General features: G+C 53.2%; 1 protein-coding gene across 3 annotated transcripts; it reads right to left on the reverse strand.

Moving 5' to 3' along the window:
* Nucleotides 1-2,777: 2,777 nt before the first annotated feature.
* Nucleotides 2,778-22,942, reverse strand: LOC133346778 (centrosomal protein of 152 kDa-like). Of its 3 annotated transcripts, none has more exons than XM_061558635.1 (23): nt 22,576-22,942; nt 20,964-21,071; nt 20,527-20,751; nt 19,269-19,920; nt 18,752-18,901; nt 18,200-18,339; nt 17,581-17,781; nt 16,845-16,992; nt 16,609-16,700; nt 14,085-14,248; nt 13,447-13,642; nt 13,038-13,166; nt 12,721-12,851; nt 12,158-12,286; nt 11,622-11,742; nt 11,025-11,519; nt 10,269-10,497; nt 8,411-8,617; nt 7,691-7,772; nt 7,083-7,177; nt 6,251-6,428; nt 5,322-5,461; nt 2,778-4,462 (listed from the first exon to the last, which is right to left on the reverse strand). In XM_061558635.1, exons 2-23 carry the CDS (start codon nt 21,048-21,050, stop codon nt 3,624-3,626), a joined length of 4,830 nt encoding a protein of 1,609 aa, XP_061414619.1. In that variant the 5' UTR covers nt 21,051-21,071; nt 22,576-22,942; the 3' UTR covers nt 2,778-3,623. The 3 variants fall into 3 exon arrangements, with proteins under 3 accessions (XP_061414619.1, XP_061414620.1, XP_061414621.1); XM_061558636.1 differs by lacking the exon at nt 22,576-22,942 and adding an exon at nt 22,449-22,547; XM_061558637.1 differs by lacking the exon at nt 22,576-22,942 and adding an exon at nt 22,501-22,521.
* Between the last annotated feature and the right edge of the window lie 3,017 nt (nt 22,943-25,959).

Below are 25,959 nucleotides of genomic sequence, written 5' to 3' on the forward strand. Positions count from 1 at the left end.
TCTGCTGTCACACAACTGCTCTGATTAACGCCTGACATGCTGGAATATATTTGTATTAACAATGTGATTAGATAGGGCTAGGAGTGTTAACACAAGCTGATCACATGGCCTCCATATCGCGAGCCCAGCACCCACTCTAATTATAGCCAAGCAGGTTCACGTTCAAGCGTATCTGGCGGGGTGACATTTGGACGTTTTGGCACCAAAGTCCCCCATTACTCGAGGGCGCGGTCAAGGTTCTGGAGCGCAGCGACAGCGTCTTAAGCCGCCGAAGGGAGTCGCCGGTATTTACACCTCAACGTCGGGGCAGTTAGAATTGCAGTTCCACCACTAGCGATGATGCGTTATGCAATTAGATCTGTACGCAAGGGCTAAACATTAACCCCGTTATCTAAGGCTGTGCGTGCGGCCGAAGGTTGCCCTCGGCTGTTGCTTCTCATGACAGTCGCGAGCCGTTGTTATCTCCATGCCCATGGCCTTGCAACACCGCATCAGGCTGGACCAGTGGCCTCGTGGCCCGTGACATGGCGAAACTAGCTGGCTCATTAGGACAGCATGTACGTACACAAGATACTCGAGCAATCGTGGTACCGACACATCGGAACGATTTATCCCCAAGTGCAAACCCTGATATTTGATATAAGCCGAGGCAAAACACGAAGCTTTTCCCCCTGCGCTTGACAAAGCCTGCCACAATGTTGTTTTATTTAAAACTTCAGGCTAAAAACAAGCACGTCCCGAACCCTAACGCCAAGCCTCGAGCACAACAAAGACGGCCACTATTCTCTAACGAGCATTAATCGACCCAGTCGCTGGGTTCTCGCCTCGTCGCTCTCATTAAGAAGCTCTCGTGTTGCGGAGCACGTGCCTGGCCTGCGAGCTCTCGGATTGCATGTGGTCGCCTGCAACCGTTTTGCTGCAAAGGGCTGAGCACAAACTTCACGAGAGCCTCGGCGATGGTGTCCACACGGGGGGGTGAACTTGTAACCCGTGGTGGGGCTCACGTGGACTTTGCCGTGGGTCAACACGATGCCAGGTGCAGCGGCCAAGTGCAATACACAGGTGAAGTCCACTGCCCACCACCCGTACACACGGCGCCCAGACAACACCGCGTCCTCGTCTCATCCATCCCCTCCCCCACCGAACACCGCCCCCCAATTTGGCAGTAAACCGACTCCACCGTCCAACAAGATAAGGATGCAGAGATGTACAAACAGCTGGCGATTATCAGTGCAGTGAAGCGCATCACTTCATCTCAACTCGATCCCAAACATTTACAGAGCCAAGAGCCACCGAGGTTCGAGATCTCTCGCCACGAGCGATTCTCCACGTGACCCTGCGACGACCTCGGACAAGGCAGTGCGAGTCTCCGGTGCCCTCGATTTCACCAGATGTGGTGGCGTGTCTTAATCAGGCGCAGGCCATCTCTGATGCACGGCCACTCTTGAAAATGTTATTTATTTTACGAATATGTAATTCATTTTGCAGTTCCTTACAAACTTGATATTTGGGCTTAGACATTAAACATTATAATCGAGTACTTTTGGCAGTGCCGTTCTTTCAGTGCAAGGCTATCACCAACGTGGCGCGTTTCTAGAACGGGATAGGCAACATCGCGATTGTGGTTCTACCCAACTAAGTACGGCAGCATCCCACGAGCACATCTTCCTCCTCCTCGTCGTCGTCAGTGTTCTGTCTTCCGCTGCTCTCTTCATCTGTCCGCACGTCCTCCCTTGTTGCACATCGTCTCGCATCGTCATTCTTCTCCTTCCTCTCGGTCTCGTGTGATCAGCTCTGGAGGGATGATGGGCTCAATCCACCCCCCAGAGACATTAAACACGGACACTTCAGACTCTGCAATTAACACGGTTGGCTACGTACGTTGCGAAAGAAGTTCAACAGCAACATACATACTAGCCATTCGCTCCACTGCTGAACCACGAGGCGGATTAAACAAAAACCGAACACATTCATAAATAACACCGCACTAAACGGAGAAATATATATGGAGGCATGTCGGGCAATGGCCCATCGTTACGGCAGCTCTATTCGTATTTAGCCGAGAGGACTAAACGATGGGTGTGAGGTACCACGAGTCCGTGACTGTGGCGGGGGGGGCGCGAGGGCACGCCGCTAGACACACCGACGTGGCCTTCAGCTGCCGTGACGCAGCACGGAGCTCTTCCCAGCACCTTCCCAACACCTCACACACGCACGCACACACACACGCACGCAGGCACACACACACGTGTGCGTGTGTGTGTGTTTTGGCTCCCGTGTGTTCGTTGAGCCCGGGCGACCTGGACACCATAAACAATCCGCGTCTCGGACAGTATGCAAATATATTTTGGTACTCCGCCAACCGAAAGCTGCGTTGGTGTTTTTAACGATCGTGCACATTCACCCGCTTTGGAAAACAGTTCTGCGCTCCGCAAGGTCATCTCCCGCGCGTTCGATGCTTTTGCGGCAGATATCGTGAAATACTTTGTAACTGCTGTTCAACGGCAAGAGGTCTGGGTCGTGCTCGCCAACAGCGATCTCTTCCTCCCTACCACCCAGGCTCAGCTCCAGCAAACTTCGTACTTGAAACAGCGGCAACTCGAGCGGATCTTTAGGTTTCCCAAGTTTTAAGCTCTCAGGACATCGGGACACAACTCGGCTGCATTTTCATCCAGCAGCACGCTTCCTCGATGCACGCTGCTGTGCAAGTGCATTCAGACATTAACTTGTTTCACACGTTGGCTGAATACTATTGAAAAAGAAACGTGTTGCACGGTTAAACGTACAAAGTTTAATTAAAAATATATTATTAAAAAATATATATGAATTTACATGTACAGTACTGAGTGATTTTAATGACATCTTCGATAAATTATCCCACAAAAACCACCGCAAAACACGCTGTAAAAAAACAACAAGTGACAAAGCACACAGGGCTACAGTCACACACACACCAACTCTGGGAGTTTAAAATTCATCCCAGACACCTCCCTGTGCTCATGTGGAACCGAGCACTCCGCGTACTTCACATTTAGACGTGTAACCTTGGCAGGGGTGAACAAAATAGCATGCAGTGAATACAATACACAGCACCACCCACTCCTGGAGGGACCGACATGGCAATCAACAGCGCTATATGGCAGTCAACCACAGCACACCGCCAATACCAACGACCGCAATGTGGCCTGCGTTTGCAGCACAAATTCTAGCCCGAGGTCGAACTTTCGCATAAACCCGACCTCGGCCAGACCATAACACCAAGGTAAAATGTTATGTTTCCAATTATGCTCACGTTAAAGTTATGGCATGGATATTACGGCTCCAAAATGTATGGTTATACCACCTGCGTTAAAAACTAAAGGAACAAATTGAGCGATTATGGCACAAACGTGAACAACATCCATAAAGTTAATACCGATGTTCACGACCAGGGGACCAGAGCTGACGCTGTTAACTACCAGAGTAATGGCGTTAACAATAAGGGCACTGGCATCAGTGACAGTCCATGGGCAGTCCAGGGGCGGTCTGTTACACGCTGCCTCTCTGAAAGCCATCGATGTGGACATCCCCTCGACGGCGTCACGCCCGCGTGCCACAGCGCCCGGCTGCTGGCGCGGCGCTCGTCACTGCTCGGGCCACGTGCCGTCACTCGAGGGCCGCGAGCCGCCGCCCGAGTCCGACGTCGTCGCCGACGACGAGTCCGTGACGGGGGCACCGCGCGCCCCGCGGTTCCCTGCGACCTTCGGCCCCGGCGCCCGCGACGCCGGCGCCCCGTCCCGCACGGGCGTCTCGCGCGAGCCCGGCGATCGCGCCCTGCCTGGGCCGCAGGAGGAGGAGCGCGGCGCCGTCGCAACACGCGGGCGACGCTGGGCGTGCGGGGAGGCGCCGGCCGGAGCCGGGGACCCGAGCCGACATCGGGCGCTTATGCCGGGCGCTCGCTCCGACGGCGCGGCATCTCGGAGGGGGCGCGGCGAGAGCACGGGGCCAACCGGCGCTTCCCCTTTACTGGGAATATCTCCTTCGCTTGGACCTCGAAAACCGTCGGACGAGTAAAACCGCACCGCCTTGACGGCACCGAGGCCGTTTGGTTTGCTCGCGGCGCCATGATTGTTTAGTAGCCTTGTAGGAAAGCCGGCCGCTCCGCGTGGGGTGGGCTTATCAGGGAGAAGCGATGGCGAGGGCAGCTCCCCACTCCCCTGCCCCATGTTGAGTTGCAGGTCGAAGCCGTGCAGCGACCGCTGTCTGAGCCACGAGTCAACGTCGTCACCTCCGCCGCCACGCTGCCGGTATTGCCCATGCCCTGGCTGTGGGCCCCGGGCCTCGACGCCGCTCCAAGCGCTCCTCTCGTCCCCGCGCGCTCCACCTCGGTTTAAGTCTCTTGTCCGGTCCTCCCACCCACCGCCGCCAGTGACACCCAGCACCGGCAAATTGGCCTTTGCTTGCTGGTTAGAGTTTTCCCTCTCTGCATGCGGAACATGGAGACAGCACTTCACTAACAGGAAGTCAACACGCTTCGACGTTTACACTGATAACGGACAGGTTCTCATCTTTGCTGATGGGCCTTGGAAATCCCACATTCCCGTGGTTGGGGGCCAGTCTCTTCACTTTAACAATGGAAAACACGAGATTCATATATAACAGCATTAATATAACAATCGTCCACTAATAAGCCACAGAGTTTCATAATTCACATATATTATTTAAAGGATGGTCCGAATTGGAAAGTTTGTAAACTCATTATTGAGGTAACGAGCATGGGGGAGGAAGCCAGAGAGTGTGGACAAGACTCCCACATCAGCAACCTACTTGGTGTGCTGCCCTGCAGGTTGGGTGTCACACAAACAATACGGATCTGGTGGTCCACCCACCCTGCCCCCCCCAGGGGTGTACTACCACACATCGCTGCCTTCATATCATTACCTCCACACGAGGGAGTACACTCCACAGCGCACATGATGGGAAGGGACAATGTCCTGCCAGCCTTTAAAACAACGATGTAACCAAGCCTTGCTGTCCAGGTTTGCTACCTATCCTTTGATCATAATTTCAGACCATTTATTATATTTTTATATATTTTCATATTATTTTCTGATCACGTTTCTGTTAGTTTCACAATTAGTGTATTGGTTTATTGCTTTTCAAATCACTCGCGTCTGCATTGGTGCATATCGCGCACACACGCGCGTGTGCATGTCTGGATTAGCGCTTTGAGACGTTTGCTGTGAATAACACGCAGAGGAAGATGGCGCTGACACTTCATCACGTGGCCGCAATATAAGTGACAATTTAACTGAACCATCTGCCTTGAGAGCAGCATGTACCCGCGCTCTGTGTGCGGGCGACGTCGGCAGGTCGAGGTGGGGCAACCCCCCACGCCGCGGTGGCCGCAGCAGCAGCACCAGCGGCAGCACCAGCGGCAGCGCCAGCGCCGCTCGTTCCGCCGGAAGAGCTGCAGCTCTGCCTGCAGGAAACCGCAGCGGGGAACAAACATTGCTCACTGTCAGCCGTCACGGCCGCCACCCCCCCTCACCCGCTTCCGCAGGCGACGTAGTTAATACCGTCACGGACGAAAGTGTGCCCGTGACCTGCTTAATATTTCATCCAGTTCCTAGTCTATTTTTCAAAATCACTCGTGCGGTGAATTTGATGAATTTCAGCACAGAAAGAGGTGCACAGAACGACACCGCAAGAAATGTGAAGGTCCACATCGGTCGCTCGAGCAAGAGAGCAGCGACGTGATGAATGAAACGCCAGGCACCCGAGTGCCTGGACCCATCAATCTTCTGGGCCAGTGGGACCATAAGCCTGAGCGTGACCATGGGCAGAAGACGTTTATGAAAGTGAATGTGACGAACCAGCGGGTTTAGTTTAAGCAATTCAAACATATTTAGCGTGATGTTTGTGTGTGTGTGTGCGTTAGCGCATGGGTGTGTGTACGAGCGGGGGTGTAGAGACGCACGTATTCACGTGCGTCTCGCAGACTCTACATGGTCACCGCCACCAATCAGTGGTCAATGCCTCAGGAAGGTGATGGACATGGAAGCGCCGGAAACTCGAGAGGGAGACCGAGAAAGGAGCGGTTGGAAGCGATGAACCGGCATTTGAAGGACTGTCGAGTGGACGTTGACACGATAGCCCAGGATGCGAGCGCGTATAGACAGAAGAACAGGAAGGCAGACCCCACATGAGCGGGGACAACGCCGGTAAGAATTGCGAAGCGTCGTAGACGACGCCCGCGTGCGCGTCCTACCCGCGGCTCTCGCGCCCGTCCCACAGGCGCTCCGTCGCCGCTGCCAGCGCCGCCGCCGCGCCATCGGGGCAGCCGTCGTGCAGTGCTCGCACCAGGCGCGCTCGCTCCCGCCGCACCTCGGTGCGCACAAGACGTGCGGCGCGGTCCCGGCCGTCCCGCGCGTGCTGCAGTACGCTGCCTGCCCGTCGACAATGGCCACACAACGGCGAGTTCCAACATCACAGCGCAGACACGACAACATGCCCTCACAGCACAGACACGACAACACGCCCTCACAGCACAGACACGACAACACGCTGTCACAGCACAGACACGACAACACGCTGTCACAGCACAGACACGACAACACGCTGTCACAGCGCAGACACGACAACACGCCCTCACAGCACAGACACGACAACACGCTGTCACAGCACAGACACGACAACACGCCCTCACAGCACAGACACGACAACACGACGTCCAAGCTGTGAGCACGACTAAAAAATGTACACGGCAAGAAAACAAACACGGCCGCTTAAGGTGCACGAGTACAAAATAAACGTTATCTGAAAGCAGTCGTAAAAATAACCCAGGCGCTAACTTTCAGGCTGCGGGTTCTCACGTGTCATTACCCGCGCCGTGTTAGGCGATGCCACTCCATTGATTTTAATAAATGTACAAAACGGTTCGGCAGTTTTTATTTCCCATGTTTGTCTTTACACCCAAATTAACTTTGACTTCGTTTGCTTTTTCACATTTTCCAGGCTGATGGGAGTCGCACCCACTTTGCTTCGGTGTGTTCACATGTACGTAAGTGCGCGCGCGTGTGTGTGTGCTCATCGACACTCACAGCGCAGCTGCTCCAGTGAACCCAGGTAGTGGTCGTGCAGCCGCTGGATGACCTCACGACACGGGTCGTGCATGCCTGGGCCTTCCCCCGCGGCCCTGCGCAACCGGCACGCGGACCACGCAGTACAGACGTCAGGAACTTCGACTCGTTGACGCGCGCGCACTCGCTCACCACCGCCCCACATCAATCCGGTCACCACTTACACCAACTCTGATGTCTAAGTTTGAGTTGGTTTTGTTCAACCAGGCGAGAAGTCAAGAGACCAGGTTAGAGACTAATTTGCAAGAGTGGCCTGGGTCACCAAAATAACAAAAGCAAACACGAAGCTGTTGCTGCAAGCAACAACTATCGTTTGACATTGAGGTGGTTCAGCCAGATAGTTGCGTACAGCAATGAAGTCAAGCAAATACGCCAAATCACTGCACCATCCTGTGCGGTGCTCATCTTGTGTCTACAGTCCTGAGCAAGAGTCGGGACGTCCACAAGTCAGGGACGAGTCACTTACCACTGCGCCACACGAGGCTCACTCAATGAGTGTCTACCGTTGGGCAATTGTGGATGGCCAAGCGGATGTAGTCGGAGGAGTAAATAATGAGCATCGCCCTCACCCCTTCGACGCCTCTTCTTGCAGCTTCTCCCTCAGCTGATGGTTCTCAGTGCGCAAGGTGTGCACAGCTGCTTCTTGCTCCGCTGAGCATTGGCACGCACAAACAAGCAGACACCAACGAGCACGGACACACCATGTAAGTGCAAATTTACACTGGCACGCGCGGTGTAATGGTCATCACATGACATGCAAAACAATATTTTTAACTCTCAGAGCTGGAATTTGTCCAAATTACGTATAGAATCAAGCTTTCTGCGATGGCTCATTGTGCAGTGATTGGTGACTGGACACAGTTCCATCAACTCACTACACTTGAGCACCCATTTTCTATTCTTAGGTTTTTTCGGTAAAGTCACGTAGGTAAAACATTAAAATTAATAAAAGTAAAATAAAATAAAAATCACGACGTTTCGGAGGCAACACAAGCTTCCGTCTTCAGGTAGAACCGTCACAGCCACGACAGCTGTATCAAGTAAATGAGAGATTGCAGGAGCTACCACTCCGTATATATAATGGTTGGAGAAGGGGGGGGGGTAAGGGCCAAATACAGCACACTTTTTATTAATATGGTAAGGTGAGGCTCAAGAGGGTGAGCCTTTGTTTTCTCCTGAGCTTTTATTTCACACGTTTTGCCGAGCAGAGGCCCAAACGTTCTCGGTAAGTGTGTCGCATAGAGAGCGGGTCACCCCCCGTGTGACCCGTGTCACCGCGCCGCCCGTACCCTGCCAGCGCATCTTGAGCTGCTTGAACTGCAGGCGGTAGTGGCGGTCGGCGTTCTGCAGCTCCCTGCACACTCGCTCCAGCTTGGCCTGCAGCTCGCCCTTCTCTCGCTCCAGCTTGCCCTGCCATTCGCTCTTCTCCCTCTCCAGGTGGTTCTGCAGTTCCCCCTTTTCTCTCTCAAGTGCCTTCACCTTCTCCTCCAGCCTCCCTGTATACACGCGCACACGCGCACACGCGTACGGCATATTGTCAATCCGCGGCTGGATCAAGGACTCCCTTAACCGTGCTAAAACACGATGGTCACTGTGGGTTTGCGTGGGTGGGACGCATTGATGCGGGAGCATATAAGTGCATTACAACAATGGATTTTTCTGCACTGCACTCTGTGGCCCAACCACACATTCCTGCCCTTCTCTGGCTACCTGTGTGGGTCTGGTGGACGCTCATCCAAGTACTTATTCAGGCTCGACATCGGGCACAATCTGAGTGGTTTGGTCACAGGCACACAAACACATGTACACTATGAGTACACAGATAGGAGGCGTTGTTATAATAGATGTAATCGTAAGAGGAGGCTGCAACTGATGGGGGCAGCTTACTGAGAATGCAAATACCAAGGGGAACAGTTTAAGTCAGATAGTTGAACAGTTAAACAGCAGATCTATGTCTGATGTTAATGACAATGTAAAGTGGATCAACAAAGCATCGGAACGTGACTGCATCTCCCGATGCTGTACAGCAGCAGTGGGCATGTTATCTCCCTCGCCTGGTACGCAGTAAGTCGTGGGTTCGATCCCGATCCTGATGCCTCTGTATTTGGAGTTCACGTGTTCTCTCCCCGTGGTCATGTGGATTTTTTTCCGCGACCTCCAGTTTTACCCACCACGTTTATAAACATGCATTTAGATTTGTCTGCACTTATCAATTCCAGCGTATAATATAAGCCAATCCAATGAGCTATCACGTGTGACCGGGTCACTTCTGAGAAAGAGCTAATAGCTCAGTGGACTTTACCTGCTAACATAAACAAGTAGTATCGTAGCGCAGCCAGAGGCAGAGAAGAGGAAAGGTCTGGAGCCTGGACTTGAACGGGGGCAGGGAGTCGATAGCATGGGAGGCTGAGGGATTCCCCAGGAAATGGGCACAGCAGAGGAGAATGAGGGACCGCTCACTGAGCCAAGGTGCCCTGGGGGCTTCGATAAAACATCTGGAGCAGAGTGTGCGATTGCGCAATATCTGCGGGATCTGTCACAAGGAAGCGAAGAGGTGTGGGAGCATTAACAGCTTTGGGTGCGATGACCTCTTGACCTTACGAGTAGCTATAGACACACACAAAACACAAGCACCTTCCCATAAAGCGGGGCTCAGGAGGTCTGGGTGCGATTGCTCAATTTTAAATAGTTTTAGCATGCGCAGCTACACCACCTATAGGTCACAAGAGGAGCTACATTCATGAAGTGATAACTACCTGTTTGTGTCATGCCATGTTCCTTGCCATTTATCCTGTGCAGAAACATTGCAGCATAGGAATAAGAACCATTATGAAAAGTGGCAGTACACACCTGTTTGGTGTAGTGAGCAATGCCGGCATGACATAACGGCGTACACCTGCATTTCTACACTGGTAAACGTGTTTATATGTCTGTTAGTATGTACACTCTTTGGTTATAAGTATGTTTGTTAAACCTCTTTCGCACCATACGTAGTCAACCGCGCTAATCGGAGGTGCAGGGTAAGGGCGACAAGCTAAACACAAAAAGTAGACTTAGAGAAATGAGTTTTCAATCTCGACTTCCTAATAGGATGATTTGCATGAATGACGGCCGAAGCGAGTGGTGACTGCGGCGAGCGGAGCGCACCGAGCACAGACTGGTGCTGCCGCAGCAGGGCACGGTGGTCGTGCTCGCACTGCGCCAGCGCGCGCGTCAGCTCCTGCTGCTTGTCCTGGCCCCAGCGCGCCCGAGCCTCAGCCAGCGCCGCGCGCAGCCTCGCGTCGGCCTCGCGCTCCCAGCGCGTGCGCTCGCTCGGGCTCCCCGCCCCGGGGCCGCCGTCCTCACGCCCCGTGCCTTGCGCTGGCCACCTCCCGTCCTGCGAGGTAACACGAGCCCACGAGTCGAGCCAACGAGTCGAGCCAGCGGCCAACAATCAGGAGCGTGGCCCTCATCCAGCCGTAACAATGTATTGCTGCTCGCTGCGGCTGCTAATCAGTAACCCTAACCGCATTGTTATTTCCAATACGATCATCATCAAATTTTCCATTCATGCCTACAGCGCATCCATTCACACCCCATTCCCATGCTGAATGTGTGCCCCAAAGTTAATTTTGGTTGTTGGCAGCAGCAGTATTTTGTAAGACAGCGAATTGCTGTCGTACTAAATACTGGGGGTGCGGTTGGAGACCCAAGCTGGAGGTGTGAGTTCGCTTAACAGATTGTAATCGGGAAGGAAACAGCCCCCCCCCAGTGTCTCCCCTAGTAACGGTGCGCCACTCCACAAACACAATGCAAAGAACTAATTTCAACCATTAAGGCAACAGATATCGAAATTTCAGCAATCACCTTTATACTGGAACTAAAGAGCACAATGTTAGTGAACGCTGAACCCAAGATGTGTACCTTCGTGCTGGACGTATGCTGCGTTGGTGTTGTCATCTCACAGCTTCTGCTGGTGCCGGACTGGGGTTCCTTTGCTTTCCCACAGCCGTCGGGAAGCAAGTGCTCCTCTCCTGCAACCTGGTGCGGTTCTTCAGTTTGGCACCCGGCATCCACTTTGCTGTCCTCCTTCTCTTCCGTCTGGCAGGAGTTTTCCTTTCCCTTCTGTTCCGTCTGGCTGTATTGCTCCGACCTCTCCTGTTCCGTCTGGCTAGAATGTTCCACTCTCTCGCCTTCGCTTTGACAAGCTGCATCCGCTCTCTCTGTGCCGGCCTGGCACGCCACGCTGACGCCCGCCTCCTTCTCAGGGTCCACCGCCTGCGTCACCGGTGTTGCCGCGTCAGCCTGCAGCTCGGTCTGCGAGTGCCGATGGGCCGTTTGGACCCGAACGGGCCGCGCCGACCCCGGCAACGCCGCCCTCCATTCCTTCTTCGCGCTCTGCAGCGCAGCCTCCACTGCCTGCACAACCACAGAACCGCACAACTGAAGCCTCAGCGGGGGCCGATCTGCGCTGCACGCCGACCAGGCCAGGAGGGTTTGGGTGCCGGCGAGGGAACCTACCTGCTGTTGGCGCCGTTCGTGCTGCCTCACAGCCTCCTCCAGCGCCTCGCGCTCGCGGCACATGGTGATGTAGCACTCCTTCACGCCGTCCGTCTCCTGGACCAGCCCCTCCAGCTTGGCTCTGATCGCAGCGCACGTGGGAATGTGTCAGGAACGCTGTTACGCATCATCCCCACAGGTGTTTTATGGGAGGGGGAGGCAGAACTAGACTGCCTCAAGCTAGTAACATGGATGATGTATATGTGGGTCTGAGCCACCAGAAGATGGGTAATGATGTGCCATGTTTTGTTGAACCACTGCTTTAATAGGACAAACAAAACTTGCATTTAACTACTTCCTGACCAAACACCGTCAGATTTGGACTACATTCCCACTTGGTAGAGAGGACGTACACAGGGCAGCCACCAGGATCGGTGTGGGTGGGCCAAGGACAATCTCATAAAACGCCACGCGACTGGTGGGAGACGCAACGCAAATTGAGCTGCGCCAAGCCGAAACGGAACCAGCTTTCAAACGCTGGCAGAAAAGCTTCTCACCGGAACGACTGCAGCTGCTCCTCGTAATGCCGCACCAGCTCCTCCTGCTCCTCCTGGAATTTCTGCGTGAGCTCCTCCCGTAGCCCGGCCTTGCCGTCCTCGTGGTACTGCTCGTACGTGCGCTCGCACCTGGAGCAGCACGGCGGGGAAGGGCGGATGCGCAAGACCTCGTTGGGGATGAATTGAGGAAGCACGGAGCTCGTCGTGGATGCTCACAATTGGCTGCGATGGAAAATGTGTCCTGTCCAAGCCCAAATAATTTTTCTTTACAGTCAACTGTGGCTGTTCTCTACTCCATGCGTTTCCTCTCTTTGTGACACCCAGAAAACAGAACATTTATGCTCCGACTGTGGCAGAGTTTTCCCCTCACCACCCAAAGGTATAAGTTAATATCTGGTTGGGATAAAATCAGCCCATCACCAGAAATCAAACTCAGGTTCCCCGGGTTGACAGGGCAGTGCGCTCACCACCGCGTCACTTCGCCGCCGCTCCACAATAGGCTAAAAGCGGCTCCCGCACCGACAGCGCTGTGATTTTATAACGCGGCACACGTGGCACCACACCTCTCCAAGGCTTCGCGCTTGTCTGCGTCAAAGTCGGCAACCATCTGCTTGATCTGCTCACGGAGCTCCTGGTTGGCCTCCATGAGCCGCTCCTCACCGCTCACCAGCTCGGACACCCGGACACCCAGCTCCTGGACATCACATTCATACATATTATAGGATCGGTATGTAAAACATGTTGTGAATATTTTAATAATCTATTTACTATCTTGTGGTGGTCCATACCGCATTTATGCAAGAGGTGACGTGTGATTGCAATGGGCTCTTAAACGCATGTACACACACGCTTATATACACATGTGCACGTGTGCGCACACCTCTGTCTCCCGCTTCAGTGTTGCATTCTGCTGCTTTAGTGCCTCCAGCTCCTTTGCAGATGCAGCGTGAGTAGCATGCGGCACGCGTGCGCTGGCCTGCAGCTCTCTCTCCAGTGCACTGCAGCGCACCTGTACCCACAAAAACAAAGACCCCCCCCATATAGCCATCGATAGTGTACACGTGAAGACCAACACTATGCCTGGCCACCTTTGTCTCCCCATGGCAGATGTTTACACATTACACTAGGTACTTAATGGAGGTTGAGCCGACGCAGGGGAGGCCAAGAACCAGTTTAAATATTCGCCAAAGTTATCGGTCATGTGTGGGAATCAAAATCGGGTTGCCGGGTTCACAGCATAGTGTGCTAACCACTACACTACCGCTCCGTACACCTATTCCTACACTCACCTGGGCATCCTTGGCACAAGCCTCGGCCTGCTGTGCCCTGGCCTCAGCCTGCTGCAGCTGCAGCTGCGCCTCCCCGAGCTCGGAGCGCTGGCGCTCCAGCTGCTGCCGCTTGGACTGGTTTCCCTGCAGCGATCGCTCCAGCTCCGCCTTCAGCCCGCTCACCAGACGCTCCAGGGGCTCCTCCCCAGCCTCCGAACTGCTCAGCGGCGAGGGCCACCAACACCAAGACACAGCGTGAGATCACGCACGGAGATGCAATAAACTTATACAATGTGGCTTTCAAATGGCCATAACAATATATATCCAATATTCATCTCTTTTCAATGCCAGACACTTTTGTATCTCCATTGGTAACGCTGACCATACGGCAATATCAGGTACTAATTTTATGCCGAGGCGACATAGGTAAAGCCCATGTCGGCTGGAGATGCCAACAGCTGGGCGTGGTAGTACCACGCCTATGACCCAGGACTTTTGGGGTAAGCGTTAGCGGATCAGCAGTTCCACTGCTGGGTTATATTTTTTCGTTTGATTTCCGTCCACACGTAAAATACTCACTAAAAAAAGGGATCTGACCAAACCATCCAACCATCCCTGCGGGAGCATCAGAGAGTGGTGTGCATGTGCGAAGCAGTAACCTGTGGACCCGGGGTGGTTTCATCACTGCGTTTTTGATGCCCAGCTCCAGGTAGGACTCTGAGAGAGCGAATTCTGCACCACCGTTCCGGCCGCCCACATGGACCCCAAACTTGGCGGCGCTCTCGTACATATTGAGGTGCTCCTTCAGTTCCGCGACCTCGTCCTGGGAGTAAACACGGAGCGAGGGTCGAGGGTTAAAATCCACCCGTCACAGCCCGAGGACTGCTTACACCTAAAAAAAGAGGTTGTACGAAACACATCTTCTTCATCAGCCATGGCCTATATCCACTGCTGTATGCAGGCTTCCCCAAGCCGTCGCCATCTCTCACCGTCTCGTGATGCGACTGCCAGTGGAAATGAGCACCCTCCAGCTCTCGCGTGAGCAAGAAGACTGTGCAGTAAAGCTGCTCATTGTGATCGTCTGCCACATTACGATGCGTATTACTAAGTAAACTGGATGTGCTAATTCAAGTCAAGCATCACAGTCCTGCGGCCCGAGTAAACCGGCCCAGTTCTGCCTTCATTCATGACTCACACAACAAAATATCCCCAGACACAGCAGCCCTTTGAGTAAGTGCCAAACTGCAAACAGCCCTGCACAGTTCACCGTGGCCCATTTAGGGTGAGGGGAGGAGCAAGCAGAACAAAAGGCAAAGGCACAAAAGCTCTTGGCTCCCTCCAATTCAGCCACAGCTGGTGTGTTTGTGTGTGTCATGTGTGTTGTATCTGTCAGTCATCTGAGTCAGTAAACTCATAAGAGCTAGGTCTGCCCCATGGCCTCCTACCAGAAAGTGCACCTAGCCTGGCACAAATGTTGTGGTGACGACAACCCCCCATAATGGTCAAATGTGGCTGTTGCGTATGTGTATACGTGTTTATGTTTGCGGTTCAGGAAAGGGCGGTCCTGCACAGATGCCATATTTTTCTGTCCGTCTGCTACAGCAGAGGTGTAGGAAACTCCAACAAAACCAACATCTCTGCTTTATTGACCTGGTCAAGGCCTATGATACCATCAGTAGGCCTGGGCTCTGGGTTACTCGTCGTGCTTTCAGAGTCCCTGACCCTCTGCTCACGATCATTAAGGACCTTCATGATGGTGAGCGGGCCCGGGTAAAACTACGTGGCCGGGAGTCAGAGCCATTCCCTGTTCACCTTGGGGTGCGATAGGGATGTCCTCTGGCTCCCACATTATTTAACATATTTTTCGACCACGTAGTTCGTGAAGCACTTCGATGGCTGTACCGGAGGAATTTCCATTTGGTACAGATACAATGGGAGGCTGATCGATGCCCGGGGGCGGTCAAGGGATGACTCCCTATTGCTCAACCACGTTATGAATGCCGACGACCTGGCAATTGCTGCTCATGCATAGGAGGAGTAGGAGGCGTTGCTGCTGAACCTGGGGCTTGACACTAAGAGTGGGGCCTTACCATCAGCCCCACCAAAACTAAGCACCTGCCTGGGTATTTTGTACCATCGGACACTCCACCCCCACAACTCCCAATTGGGCAGTTGTGGAGAGAGTGGAGAGTTTCCCATACCTGGGCAGTATGCTTATGACCTGCTCCGGTTTGACAGCAGAGGTCTCGCTCCAAATCAGTCGAGCGGCATTAACTTTTCATCGGTTGGTAACGCTGTGTGTGGAAGCTACCTCGTCTGTCGCTCCGCACGAAGCTTCAGGTTTTCTCGGCCACGGTCATTCCCTCCCTTCTCTACGCTTGGGAAACGTGGACCCCCCTAATGGAACACCTTGGCCGGTTATAAACATTTAGGCTGGCCTGCCTACGATCCATCCTGGGTTTAACCAAGCTGTATTGTGTGAGGAGCTCACAAATCCTTGAAAGATCTGGACAAAATCCCATCGGTGAGCTCCTCCGGCAGGCAAGGCTGCGTTGGCTTGGTCAGGTAGCCCGCATGCCCATTCACCGCATACCTAAACAGCTTTGCTTTGGCCAGATAGAGGGGGCTAAACAGGCGCGGCACGGGCTAGAAAAGAGATGGAGTGATGTGGTACAGGAGGATGTGGAGCTGAGTGGACTTGCCGATGACTGGTACCAGCGGTGTCAAGATCGGCCTCTGTGGAGGAGGTTCGTGAAGGACGCTACTGGGCAGTTGGAGACAGTCGTCCTCCAACAACAACGGAGGGCAGAGGAGCGACGCTCACAACAACGAGCGGAGCGCCGGGTGGCTAAAGCACAGCAAGTTGGCACAGTAAACGGCACAGGTTGGTGCATCAGCCAGTCATCTCAGTCAGTCGACCCGTGGCACCTGGGTTTGCCCCGTGACCTCCTGCCAGCGGGCATTCGACACTTCACGTGGCCTCAACGTGCACATAGCCTGGCACAAACGTCGTGGTGACATCACCACCACTTAGTGGCGAATGGCAGTTGTTGTTGTTATGTTTGGTTGTGAGCATATGTATTGTCGTGTGTGTAGATGTATGCATGTGTGCGAGTGTGCATGTCTCGCGCGTGCTTGTGCACGTGCGCATGTGTACGAGCACAAAGTGCAGGCGAGAACTACCTGCACAGCACGGTTTATACGGTCGCTTATGGTCCGCGCAGACAGCGCCTGCTGCAGCTGGATCTGAAGCTGCCCCATCTCCTGCACTGAGCCTGCTCGCACACACGCCGGACGTAAGGTCATCAAACCTCGCCGCTCGGCAACATAGGTACTCGACGACGATAAGATTAGCGGAACCAATTTTATGCCACATTCCCCCCCAACACCTTTCGGAAGTCAGAAAATCCTTCACTCGCCTGACTGCAGGAGGTCGCGACACTGCTTCTGGCTCTCCTCCAGGCTGCGGGTCAAGCGGTTAACCAACTCAGCACGCTCCAATCGGCCCTCCTCCGCCTCCCTCTCCGCCTGCCTCGCTCTCCCCTCCAGCCGCTGCACCGCCTCCTCCTGGACACAAGGTTGCCGTCGTCAAGGTACATTCACCTTGACCGCGCAAAAAATGTCCGGAAGAAGCTATCGGCACGTTGAGGGAAATATCGCACGTCGTGCCGAACAGCACATGGTGCAACCGCGAAAATCCGACGGACAGCTATACAACACAACCACGAAAACCTATACAATCATCAAGCTAACATTCTCTATATTCTGGGAGCAAAGAGCTTACATTGATGGGCAAGAATGGAAATCAACGTGTGAAGCTGTTTTGTGTTCACGGTCGAGAGGTGCGGAATAGCCAAAGCAGACCTGTTTCTGACCATTAAATAAACGTATCAAAATTTAAATGTATAGGCCTTAGTCCTATAATAAAGCAATTGCCCAGCAATAAAGAGCATTGAAATGAGGCTATCAAGTGTGAGTTGACACAAGCTTCTATAAATGAGTTAGTTTACATAAGATTGTAAGCAGAGATTCATTCTAAAGGACGCGCTATGTGAGGAAAGACGAGAAAAGTTCTGCCATGCAGCAAGGCAGCTGTAGACCGTACGAGAGAAACAGGCGTCTGCAAATCGTGCAGACTGTGTCCTAGGAAAGCACCTGCTGCTGAATGACGCTCCTCTGCTGGTCGAGATGCTGCTGCAGCGCCAGCACCTCCTGCGCGTGCTTCTGCTTCAGGGCGGCGAGCGAGCTCTCGTGGCTCTCCCGGGCTCGCGTCAACGACTCCGAGCGACCAAGCTCTTCCAGCTGCTGCTGCAAGCTCTCCATCGATGCCTCAGCCACCTGCAGCTTGCGCACCACCTGTTGGGTGTCAGGTATAGGTGCAGCCCTGAATTTAAGCTTGAGCGCTCCTCCATCCATTGGGTACTTGGTCTACTCCCCCACGTTGGACAGGCACCTTGGAAGAGGTAGGAGTACCCACACATTACCCCACCATACACGACTTCCCGATCAACTGTGGTGAAGTCATTTATATCACTGGGGAACACAACCAAGGAATTTAAGAAACTTGGCCATTGTATGAACCACCACACTGGGAGATCGAACCGGCGACATCTGGATTTTAAGTTCAGTACGTGCGGTTACAATGTGCACGCCAAAGAGGGAGCAGGTGAGGCCGTCTCGAGTACATTTTTCCAGTGTGTGACCCTGCTATGCCCGTCGACCGCTGCTCCTAACCCAGCAAGTCCCCACCGCTTGCCATCCCATCGCTGGTCACCTGGTCTTTGCCCAAGGTCAGGGCCTTGATGTGGGCATCCTGGGCCTGCAGATTCCCTTCCTGCATGCTCTCCTTCTCCCTGCCAGCCTGCACCAGCCGCTGGCACTCCTGCAGACTCACCATCAGGCCCTCCTTCTCTCCTACATGGAAGCAATGCACCACCGTATAATTTATTAAAATCATAAGTAGCTAACTATAGTGGTAATCTGAAATAAACGAGTCAAACAACAAGCAGACCCTTAGCAAGTGTCCCGCACATTGGGTGGCTTTTCACTATTTTAGTGAAGTCTAGCTCGAAGAATGAAATAGTTTGGACTGTTGTTGAGCGACACTTTTTAAACGGGATGAAGCAGGCCCAATCAATACTTGGTAGAGATGGCTGCATAAGGTCTAGATGGGAATGTGTCTTTGCTCAATGCTGCTAGTGGAATTGAGCATTGTCCACCACTCGTTTGAACAGAAAAGCGCTCTGACCATGACACAGCACGACGCTGAAAGAACAAGTATGTATGTATGTATGAAACAATTGGCAGTGTAAGCAATAGTCCCCACCGGTGACGAGCGCCAGCTGGTGGCTGAGGATGCGGAGGTCGCGTGCGCTCTCCTCCTGCAGGGTGAGCAGCTGGCGTGACAACTCGCTCACCTCCCGGCCCCGGGCCTGGTACAGGATCTGCAGCTGAGTCAGTTGCATCGCTTGCCCACCTGTCTCATGCACACACGTACACACACGTGCACACAAGATTAAGAGGTGTGATTACTATGTGGGGAGGCCTTCATTCAACAGCAGATAGATCATGGCTGCTGCAGGTTTGTTTTACCGTTTGTTGTTTCATTAATTAAAATATACCAGAAATATCATTTACACATAATTCGTGACATAATGCACATTCAGTGAGCATAAGAATCGGCTTTCAAGCCACAAATGGTTACATGTAAAGTATGTGATATCAGTGAAACAAGAACAAAGTATGGTTAGCTGCTGTGCTAAGGAGGATGAACTTATTTGTAATATAAGAACCATCAACAGACATCTGACACAAAGCCATTGCTCTCAATGCCCATCTCTCACCAGCAGCAGAATTCAGAAAGTCCTGCTGCATGGCGTTGAAATCTTGAGCAGCAGCCGACTCCGCCTGCTGCGGGGAGGGCGGCACCATCCTGTGGCCGCCAGAGCCCTGGCGGTACATCACGCGGTACACGTCCCCGTCGCTCAAACCCCCGGCCACCACCGGGCTCCCGCCACTGGCGGTGTCCCCATTCACTTGGCGGTGGCTGTGGTAAGCCGCGCTGTCAATGCCGTGCCCGTTGACGTGCCCGTTGCCATGCCCGTTGACGTGCCCGTTGACGTGCCCGTTGACGTGCCCGTTGACGTGCCCGTTGACGTGCCCGTTGACGTGTCCGTTGCTGTGCCCGTTGCCGTGCCCGTTCAACAGGGCGGCGCTGTGCTGCATGTCCCGGTATGCCGCCGGCTGCCCGTATCCTCCTTCAGCATCCGCACCATCGCCGGTTGGATAGTTTTCCTCAAAGGGTGTCCCGTCGGCACGAGCAAACCCCAGGTAGCTCTCGTCTGCGAGGACGTCGCTCTTGTTGGCATTGTCATCGCCGTCGAGCCAGGCATCGCCGTGGTGAGAGAGGGAGCCATCGCCAGACTTGTAGTCGTATCCGTTTGAGATGTAACTGTAGTCATTGTTGGATGTGTTGGCAGCATAGTGGCCATTAAACTAGGGAAACACACCGAGAAGGATGTTAAGATAGCTGGCATTAGCCAAAGCAAAAATAGGTTCGTAATCTTACAGTATTGTAACATGTTATTCATTGTCCTGGTATATGTTGAGAAACATAAGCAAGCAGTTTAGGAGCACTGTCTTGATTGTGCCAACGTTGTTTGAGAGCCTTGAATACCAAGGAATAAAACTGGATAGGGGCATTCACACCGCTCATCTGACAGGCAAAAGCTAAGTAAAAATGTGCTCACTTCTAAAAACCAGCACTAGTCAGTACATGGTGAAGTATGTTCAAATAACACCCGTCATGGGAAGGCCACCCAACAGCATGGGAAGACATTAAACCAGAGGTAGACCTGGGATCAATAACATTACAATTGTGAATTCGCAATAAATTAAAATCACATTGTAATTATAATTTCTGATAATCACTGTAAGAATTTAAATTATAAAAGAGCACAAGTCTGCCCAGCAGTGCTTAGGACATGTTCATAATGATCATCGCTTAGAACATGTTCATAATGATCACGATGAAAAGAGAGGCGTTGCTCATTGATACCGAGGCAGCAGTTGCTCTTTTCCCAGTGACGGCGGCGTCCTCACCTGTGTGTACCCAGCCTGGCCCAGGGCAGCCTGGCCCAGGGCACCCTGTCCTGTGCCGCCTTGGTCACCGTAGGTGTGCGGGGGGCCGTGCGCCGCGTGGGCCCCGTGTCCGCGGTGCGACGACGTGCGGTCGTCCTCGCTCTCATCACTCAACTCCGACGACGAGACATCTCGGCTGTCCTCCAAAAGGTCATCGGGAAGCGCTGTCGAGAGCAACTGCCGCAGCTAGAAATGGACAGTGACACAATAGGCGATCACGCAAATACACACGTGGTGTGGTATCAACCATGGTCAACAGGCAAAGGCATAGTGTGTGGTCCAGCTTAGTAAAGGCGTAGTGTGATGTGCCCAGTGATGTGTGGTGATGGTGTGCCTGGTGCCAGGTGTGGTGATGGAGTGGTGAGGTTGGCTCGGCGTGGAGCTCGTGTTGCACACACCTCCTGCTCCCGCTCGCGCGCGTCCTGTTCGCTCTCCTGCTCTTCGTCGGGGATTTGCAGGGTTCCGAGATCAAAGTCAGCCGACATCTCTCAGCAGCAAAACCCCACCTGCAGGAAACACAAAGGATTCACCGCACAAGATTAATACCTTGGAGACGGGACAATGAAGGCGTCTCACCTGCTGCTTGCTCACACTCCTGAACCCACCACACAAATTCTGCACAAGCTGTGCTGGTCCTGCACTCCACTGCACCCAACCACTCAGCATCTTCACCTTGCTGCTAAACGGACACCCCCACCGTTGCACACAAAACACAAGTCAACCATACAAAACACGTTCATTTTTCCAAATGTAAAACATTACATTGCTGTGTTCACCTTGGACAAGCTGCCATTGGGGGGCTCAGAAAGAACTGTGTCGAGACGTTTCGTTATGCTCGCGATATGGACGCCCGTTTGGTTATTGTTCTAAAAGCTGCACCCAGCTGCACCCCTCCCCCACTCTCCACAGCTGCGAATTTGCTGCACCCAGCCACACTCGACCACATTCTGCTGCATCAACACAGAGTGTGGTTCACCCTCCCGCACAAACCTCACCCCCTGCTGCACCATGAACGCCTGCGGCACAGACACAAAGCAGATTGTAAACACACCAACGACAAAGATGCCCCGTTGTATCCTCGACAGACTGTTGGGGGGGGGGGGGAGTGCTGTTAGCGAGCACCTTGGGGGTTTGGGTGGCCTACACCACGCCCGGCCGCCTTTGCCTCCCCAGCGGCGATTTTTACACATCGCACCAAATGTTAATTTGAGGCCGAGTCGACCTAGGGGAGGCCCAGTACTGGTTCAGATAATCAACACCGGTGTTGGCCTTGAGCGCGAACCGAACTCGGGGCTTAGGGTTCGTACGTAGCGGCGCGCCACAAGAGCCGCCATTCGCCACAGCGGTTGTGCCAAGCTAGGTGCACTTCGAAGCCAAACACACCACCACTACTATACCACCACTACACCACCACCACTACTATACCACCACTACCACACCATCACCACTGCTACACCACCACCACCACCACTACTACACCACCACTACTACACCACCACCACCACTACTACACCACCACTACTATACCACCACCACCACTACACCACCACTATACCACCACCACCACTACTACACCATCACCACTACTACACCACCACCACCACTACTACACCACCACTATACCACCACCACCACTACTATACCACCACCACCACTACTATACCACCACCACCACTATACCACCACCACTATACCACCACTACACCACCACTATACCACCACCACTATACCACCACTACACCACCACCACCACTACTATACCACCACCACCACTATACCACCACCATCACTACTATACCACCACTACTATACCACCGCATGAGACCAACACGATACGTTGCGTCCATACACAGCAAAGTCATGCACACACCCAGCAGGCTTACACGGACATAACGCATCCTTCTCCTGAAAAAGGGGCATTCTCCGAAACGTTACCCTGCGACTGTTGTCCGGTCTAAGTTGGGGGAGAGGGGGAGGACTGCTGACGGTGCCGGCCGCGCTTGCAAATACCTCAGCGGCAGCGCGCTCGGGGACTTTCTGTTGGAGTCGTTCGTGAGTCGGTCGGCGGCTGCGATCGCGCTCCGGCGGCCTCCATGAGGGAGGGCGACGCTCGCCCCAAACCGCGCGCCTTGGCGCCACTCGAGCCCCTCGTGACGTCACCGCGCACGGCTGGGCCCGGGTGACGTCACCGCGCACGGCTGAGCCCGGGTGACGTCACCGCGCACCGCTTCCAACTCGTTTGCGCGACGCGTCCGGAGCTCGTGACGTCACCACGCACGGCGGATTGAGTGTTTCGCGTGACGTCACCGCGCAGGGCAGCGCGCCTGCCCGCCCACTCGAACGACGGCGGGAAGCGAAGGCGCGCTTCGTGCTGCTGCTGCGGCTGCGAGCGGCACCAACGCCGCCTCCTCCTCCCCCTCCTCGCTGGCCGATCGAGTCCCCCCGAGTCCTCAGGCCCTCCCCGCCCCTCCCCAACGCCCCCAACTGGGGCCGGCACCTGCCAACAGCCGCCCGCACGTGTGCAGGTGCGAGACGGCGCGCCGCTGAGTGGACCGATGGCCCCCCAGTGTCCCGTGTGTCGCTCGACGCCAGATGCGTCCACGTGGACGCGTTCCCTCTGGCAGCGATCAATGTCCCTGCACCCGGTCGCGGTTACTGCTCGGAGCCGCCTTTGTCAAGGGTCTGGCATGGGAATTCAGTGGTGGCTCAGTGTTGGATGTTTGTAAAATGGGAGCTGCTTCCCTGGCAAAAGAAAGACAAGCCCTTAGAGTAAGCCCTTAGAGTAAGCCCTTAGATCTGACAGGTTTGTGTCACGATACATCGGTAACATCGATGTTTTCATTCCGATACTTAGACGCGTTGGAATCGATGTTGATACCTTCGATGACATTGTTACATTGATGATTGCTCCTCTTGCTGTATTATTTTTTCACGCCAAATTGTAAAGGTTATTAAAAGCACCCTGGTTGACATGTATCTTAGGTTGTTGACAGGCGTCTTTATATGTAGATAGGGTTTAAAGTTATCCTCTTCTGGGACGTAGACGTAGGGTTTGCTCTGGGTTGAGTGTTGACCTCGCAACAGCAGCTTTGTGTAAATTTTACAAAATATAAATCATTACATTTTACGACGGATGTATCTATTTCTGTCTTGTAATAATTATTTTTACGATATATCATAAGTCTGTGTTGAGTGTTCGCTATTCTATTTGCTTAAACAGCATTCCTTTTGAAGATTTGGATTAGCTCTTGTCAAGTTTTTTTTAAAGGCATCGAACATCCCCAAAACATCGATGTGTTAATAACAAACATCGACTGTTTGATTGATGTTTTTCATTCGGATGTCCGATCCCTAACGCGTGACGAGTTACTTTAATTAGCCATTCATTACTTTAATAATGAATACGCACCTCAATCATCCAAATCAGCCTCTCATCCCGGGTTCGAGTGTGGACATGCAACCCAAACTATGGACCACACAGGAAACCCATAGAGATGTAGAGATACAGAGGCACAGATACATCATGAGGCCCAATTTTACTCTATAGATAGTAAGAGAGGACTCGGACAATACTTTACTGTGAACCCAGATGGGTAAAACGATGTAATAAAATATATTGTTCCACACTTGTGATAATAGTGTGTCTGCTTCACTGTGACACTTCAAGTATCTTAAATGATACAACTTTAAGTCGAGATATCACAAAACACAGCCACTCTCCACTCTTGTCCAGGTATTAACTCACTTTTAATTGCCCTCCCGACTCCCTGAACCGCCCTTCCAACCCCCTGAACTGGTTCCTAACCCCCTGAATTGCCCTCCCGACTCCCTGAACCACCCTTCCAACCCCCTGAACTGGTTCCTAACCCCCTGAATTGCCCTCCCGACTCCTCTGAACCACCCTTCCAACCCCCCTGAAACTGTTCCTAACCCCCTGAATTGCCCTCCCGACTCCCTGAACCGCCCTTCCAACCCCCTGAAACTGGTCCTAACCCCCTGAATTGCCCTCCCGACTCCCTGAACCACCCTTCCAACCCCCTGAATTGGTTCTAACCCACGAAATGCCCTCCCGACTCCCTTTCCTAACCCCTGAATTGCCCTCCCGACTCCCTGAACCACCCTTCCAACCCCCTGAACTGGTTCCTAACCCCCTGAATTGCCCTCCCGACTCCCTGAACCACCGTTCCAACCCCCTGAATGGTTCCTAACCCCTGAATTGCCCTCCCGACTCCCTGAACCGCCCTTCCAACCCCCTGAATTGGTTCCTAACCCCCTGAATTGCCCTCCCGACTCCCTGAACCACCCTTCCAACCCCCTGAATTGGTTCCTAACCCCCTGAACTGCCCTCCCGACTCCCTGAACCACCCTTCCAACCCCCTGAACTGGTTCCTAACCCCCTGAATTGCCCTCCCGACTCCCTGAACCACCCTTCCAACCCCCTGAACTGGTTCCTAACCCCCTGAACTGCCCTCCCGACTCCCTGAACCACCCTTCCAACCCCCTGAATTGGTTCCTAACCCCCTGAATTGCCCTCCCGACTCCTGAACCACCCTTCCAACCCCTGAACTGGTTCCTAACCCCCTGAATTGCCCTCCCGACTCCCTGAACCACCCTTCCAACCCCCTGAATTGGTTCCTAACCCCCTGAACTGCCCTCCCGACTCCCTGCACTGCCCTTCATCTGCATGCAGCTGACAGCCTCCCCGTGGCTGCCCGCTCATCACGCTCACGACTAAGTGCAAACAGAAAATCCAAGAAAAGACAGCAAAATATTGCAGAAAAAGCACCGTACACCAACGCTGTGCAAAAATCCCAGTGGGATGCAAGTCAAACAACAACCACAAGACAACTTAGATTAAGACCATCAGTCTAACTTTCGTACTACAACAAAAAACATGGCCAAACCAAAAAAACTTCTCGAAAATCACCAAAATGAAGCCATAAAAGCAATGAAACAGTGATCATAGGAACTGTGACCGAATTTTCACAATAAAAGACAAACAACATGTACCACCAAACTCTGCAGCCATAGCTGGCTGCATGAGTCACTCCACAACAGCAGGAGCATCAGTCGGAGTATCAACATTTTTCAATGCACCTTTAAGATCGGCACACTAAATCAAAACACAGGTCATACTTTGCAGCGATCATCCGGAGCGAAACATTGTATTCTAGGCCACTGAATTGCAGTGGCAGCTAGGGGTGTACAATTCCTCTAGAGCAGTTTTGAGTGAAGATCTCATAGGTAGCGATTCAAGTTGCAGTTTATTGGCGATAGTATTCCAGACCCTGGGGGCATCAATAGCAAAGGCCCTTCCTCCGGTATTTGTACGGCAATAAGGAATGTGAAGCTGGTAAATGAGCGAAGACCTTAGGTCACATTTGTTCTTTGAAA

Source organism: Lethenteron reissneri, chromosome 24, assembly GCF_015708825.2.
Source record: "Lethenteron reissneri isolate LAM-NWPU_2019-01 chromosome 24, ASM1570882v1, whole genome shotgun sequence".
Lineage (NCBI taxonomy): Eukaryota > Metazoa > Chordata > Hyperoartia > Petromyzontiformes > Petromyzontidae > Lethenteron > Lethenteron reissneri.

Excerpts from the sequence above, each read along its gene's own strand:
- LOC133346778 (XM_061558635.1), bottom strand. The coding sequence starts at position 21,050 with ATGTCGGCTGACTTTGATCTCGGAACCCTGCAAATCCCCGACGAAGAG. Across the intron at positions 18,902-19,268 it reads CTTTCTGAATTCTGCTGCTG|GTGGGCAAGCGATGCAACTG; the intron begins GTGAGAGATGGG and ends TGCATGAGACAG. Across the intron at positions 7,178-7,690 it reads CAAGAAGAGGCGTCGAAGGG|GGCCGCGGGGGAAGGCCCAG; the intron begins GTGAGGGCGATG and ends CCGGTTGCGCAG.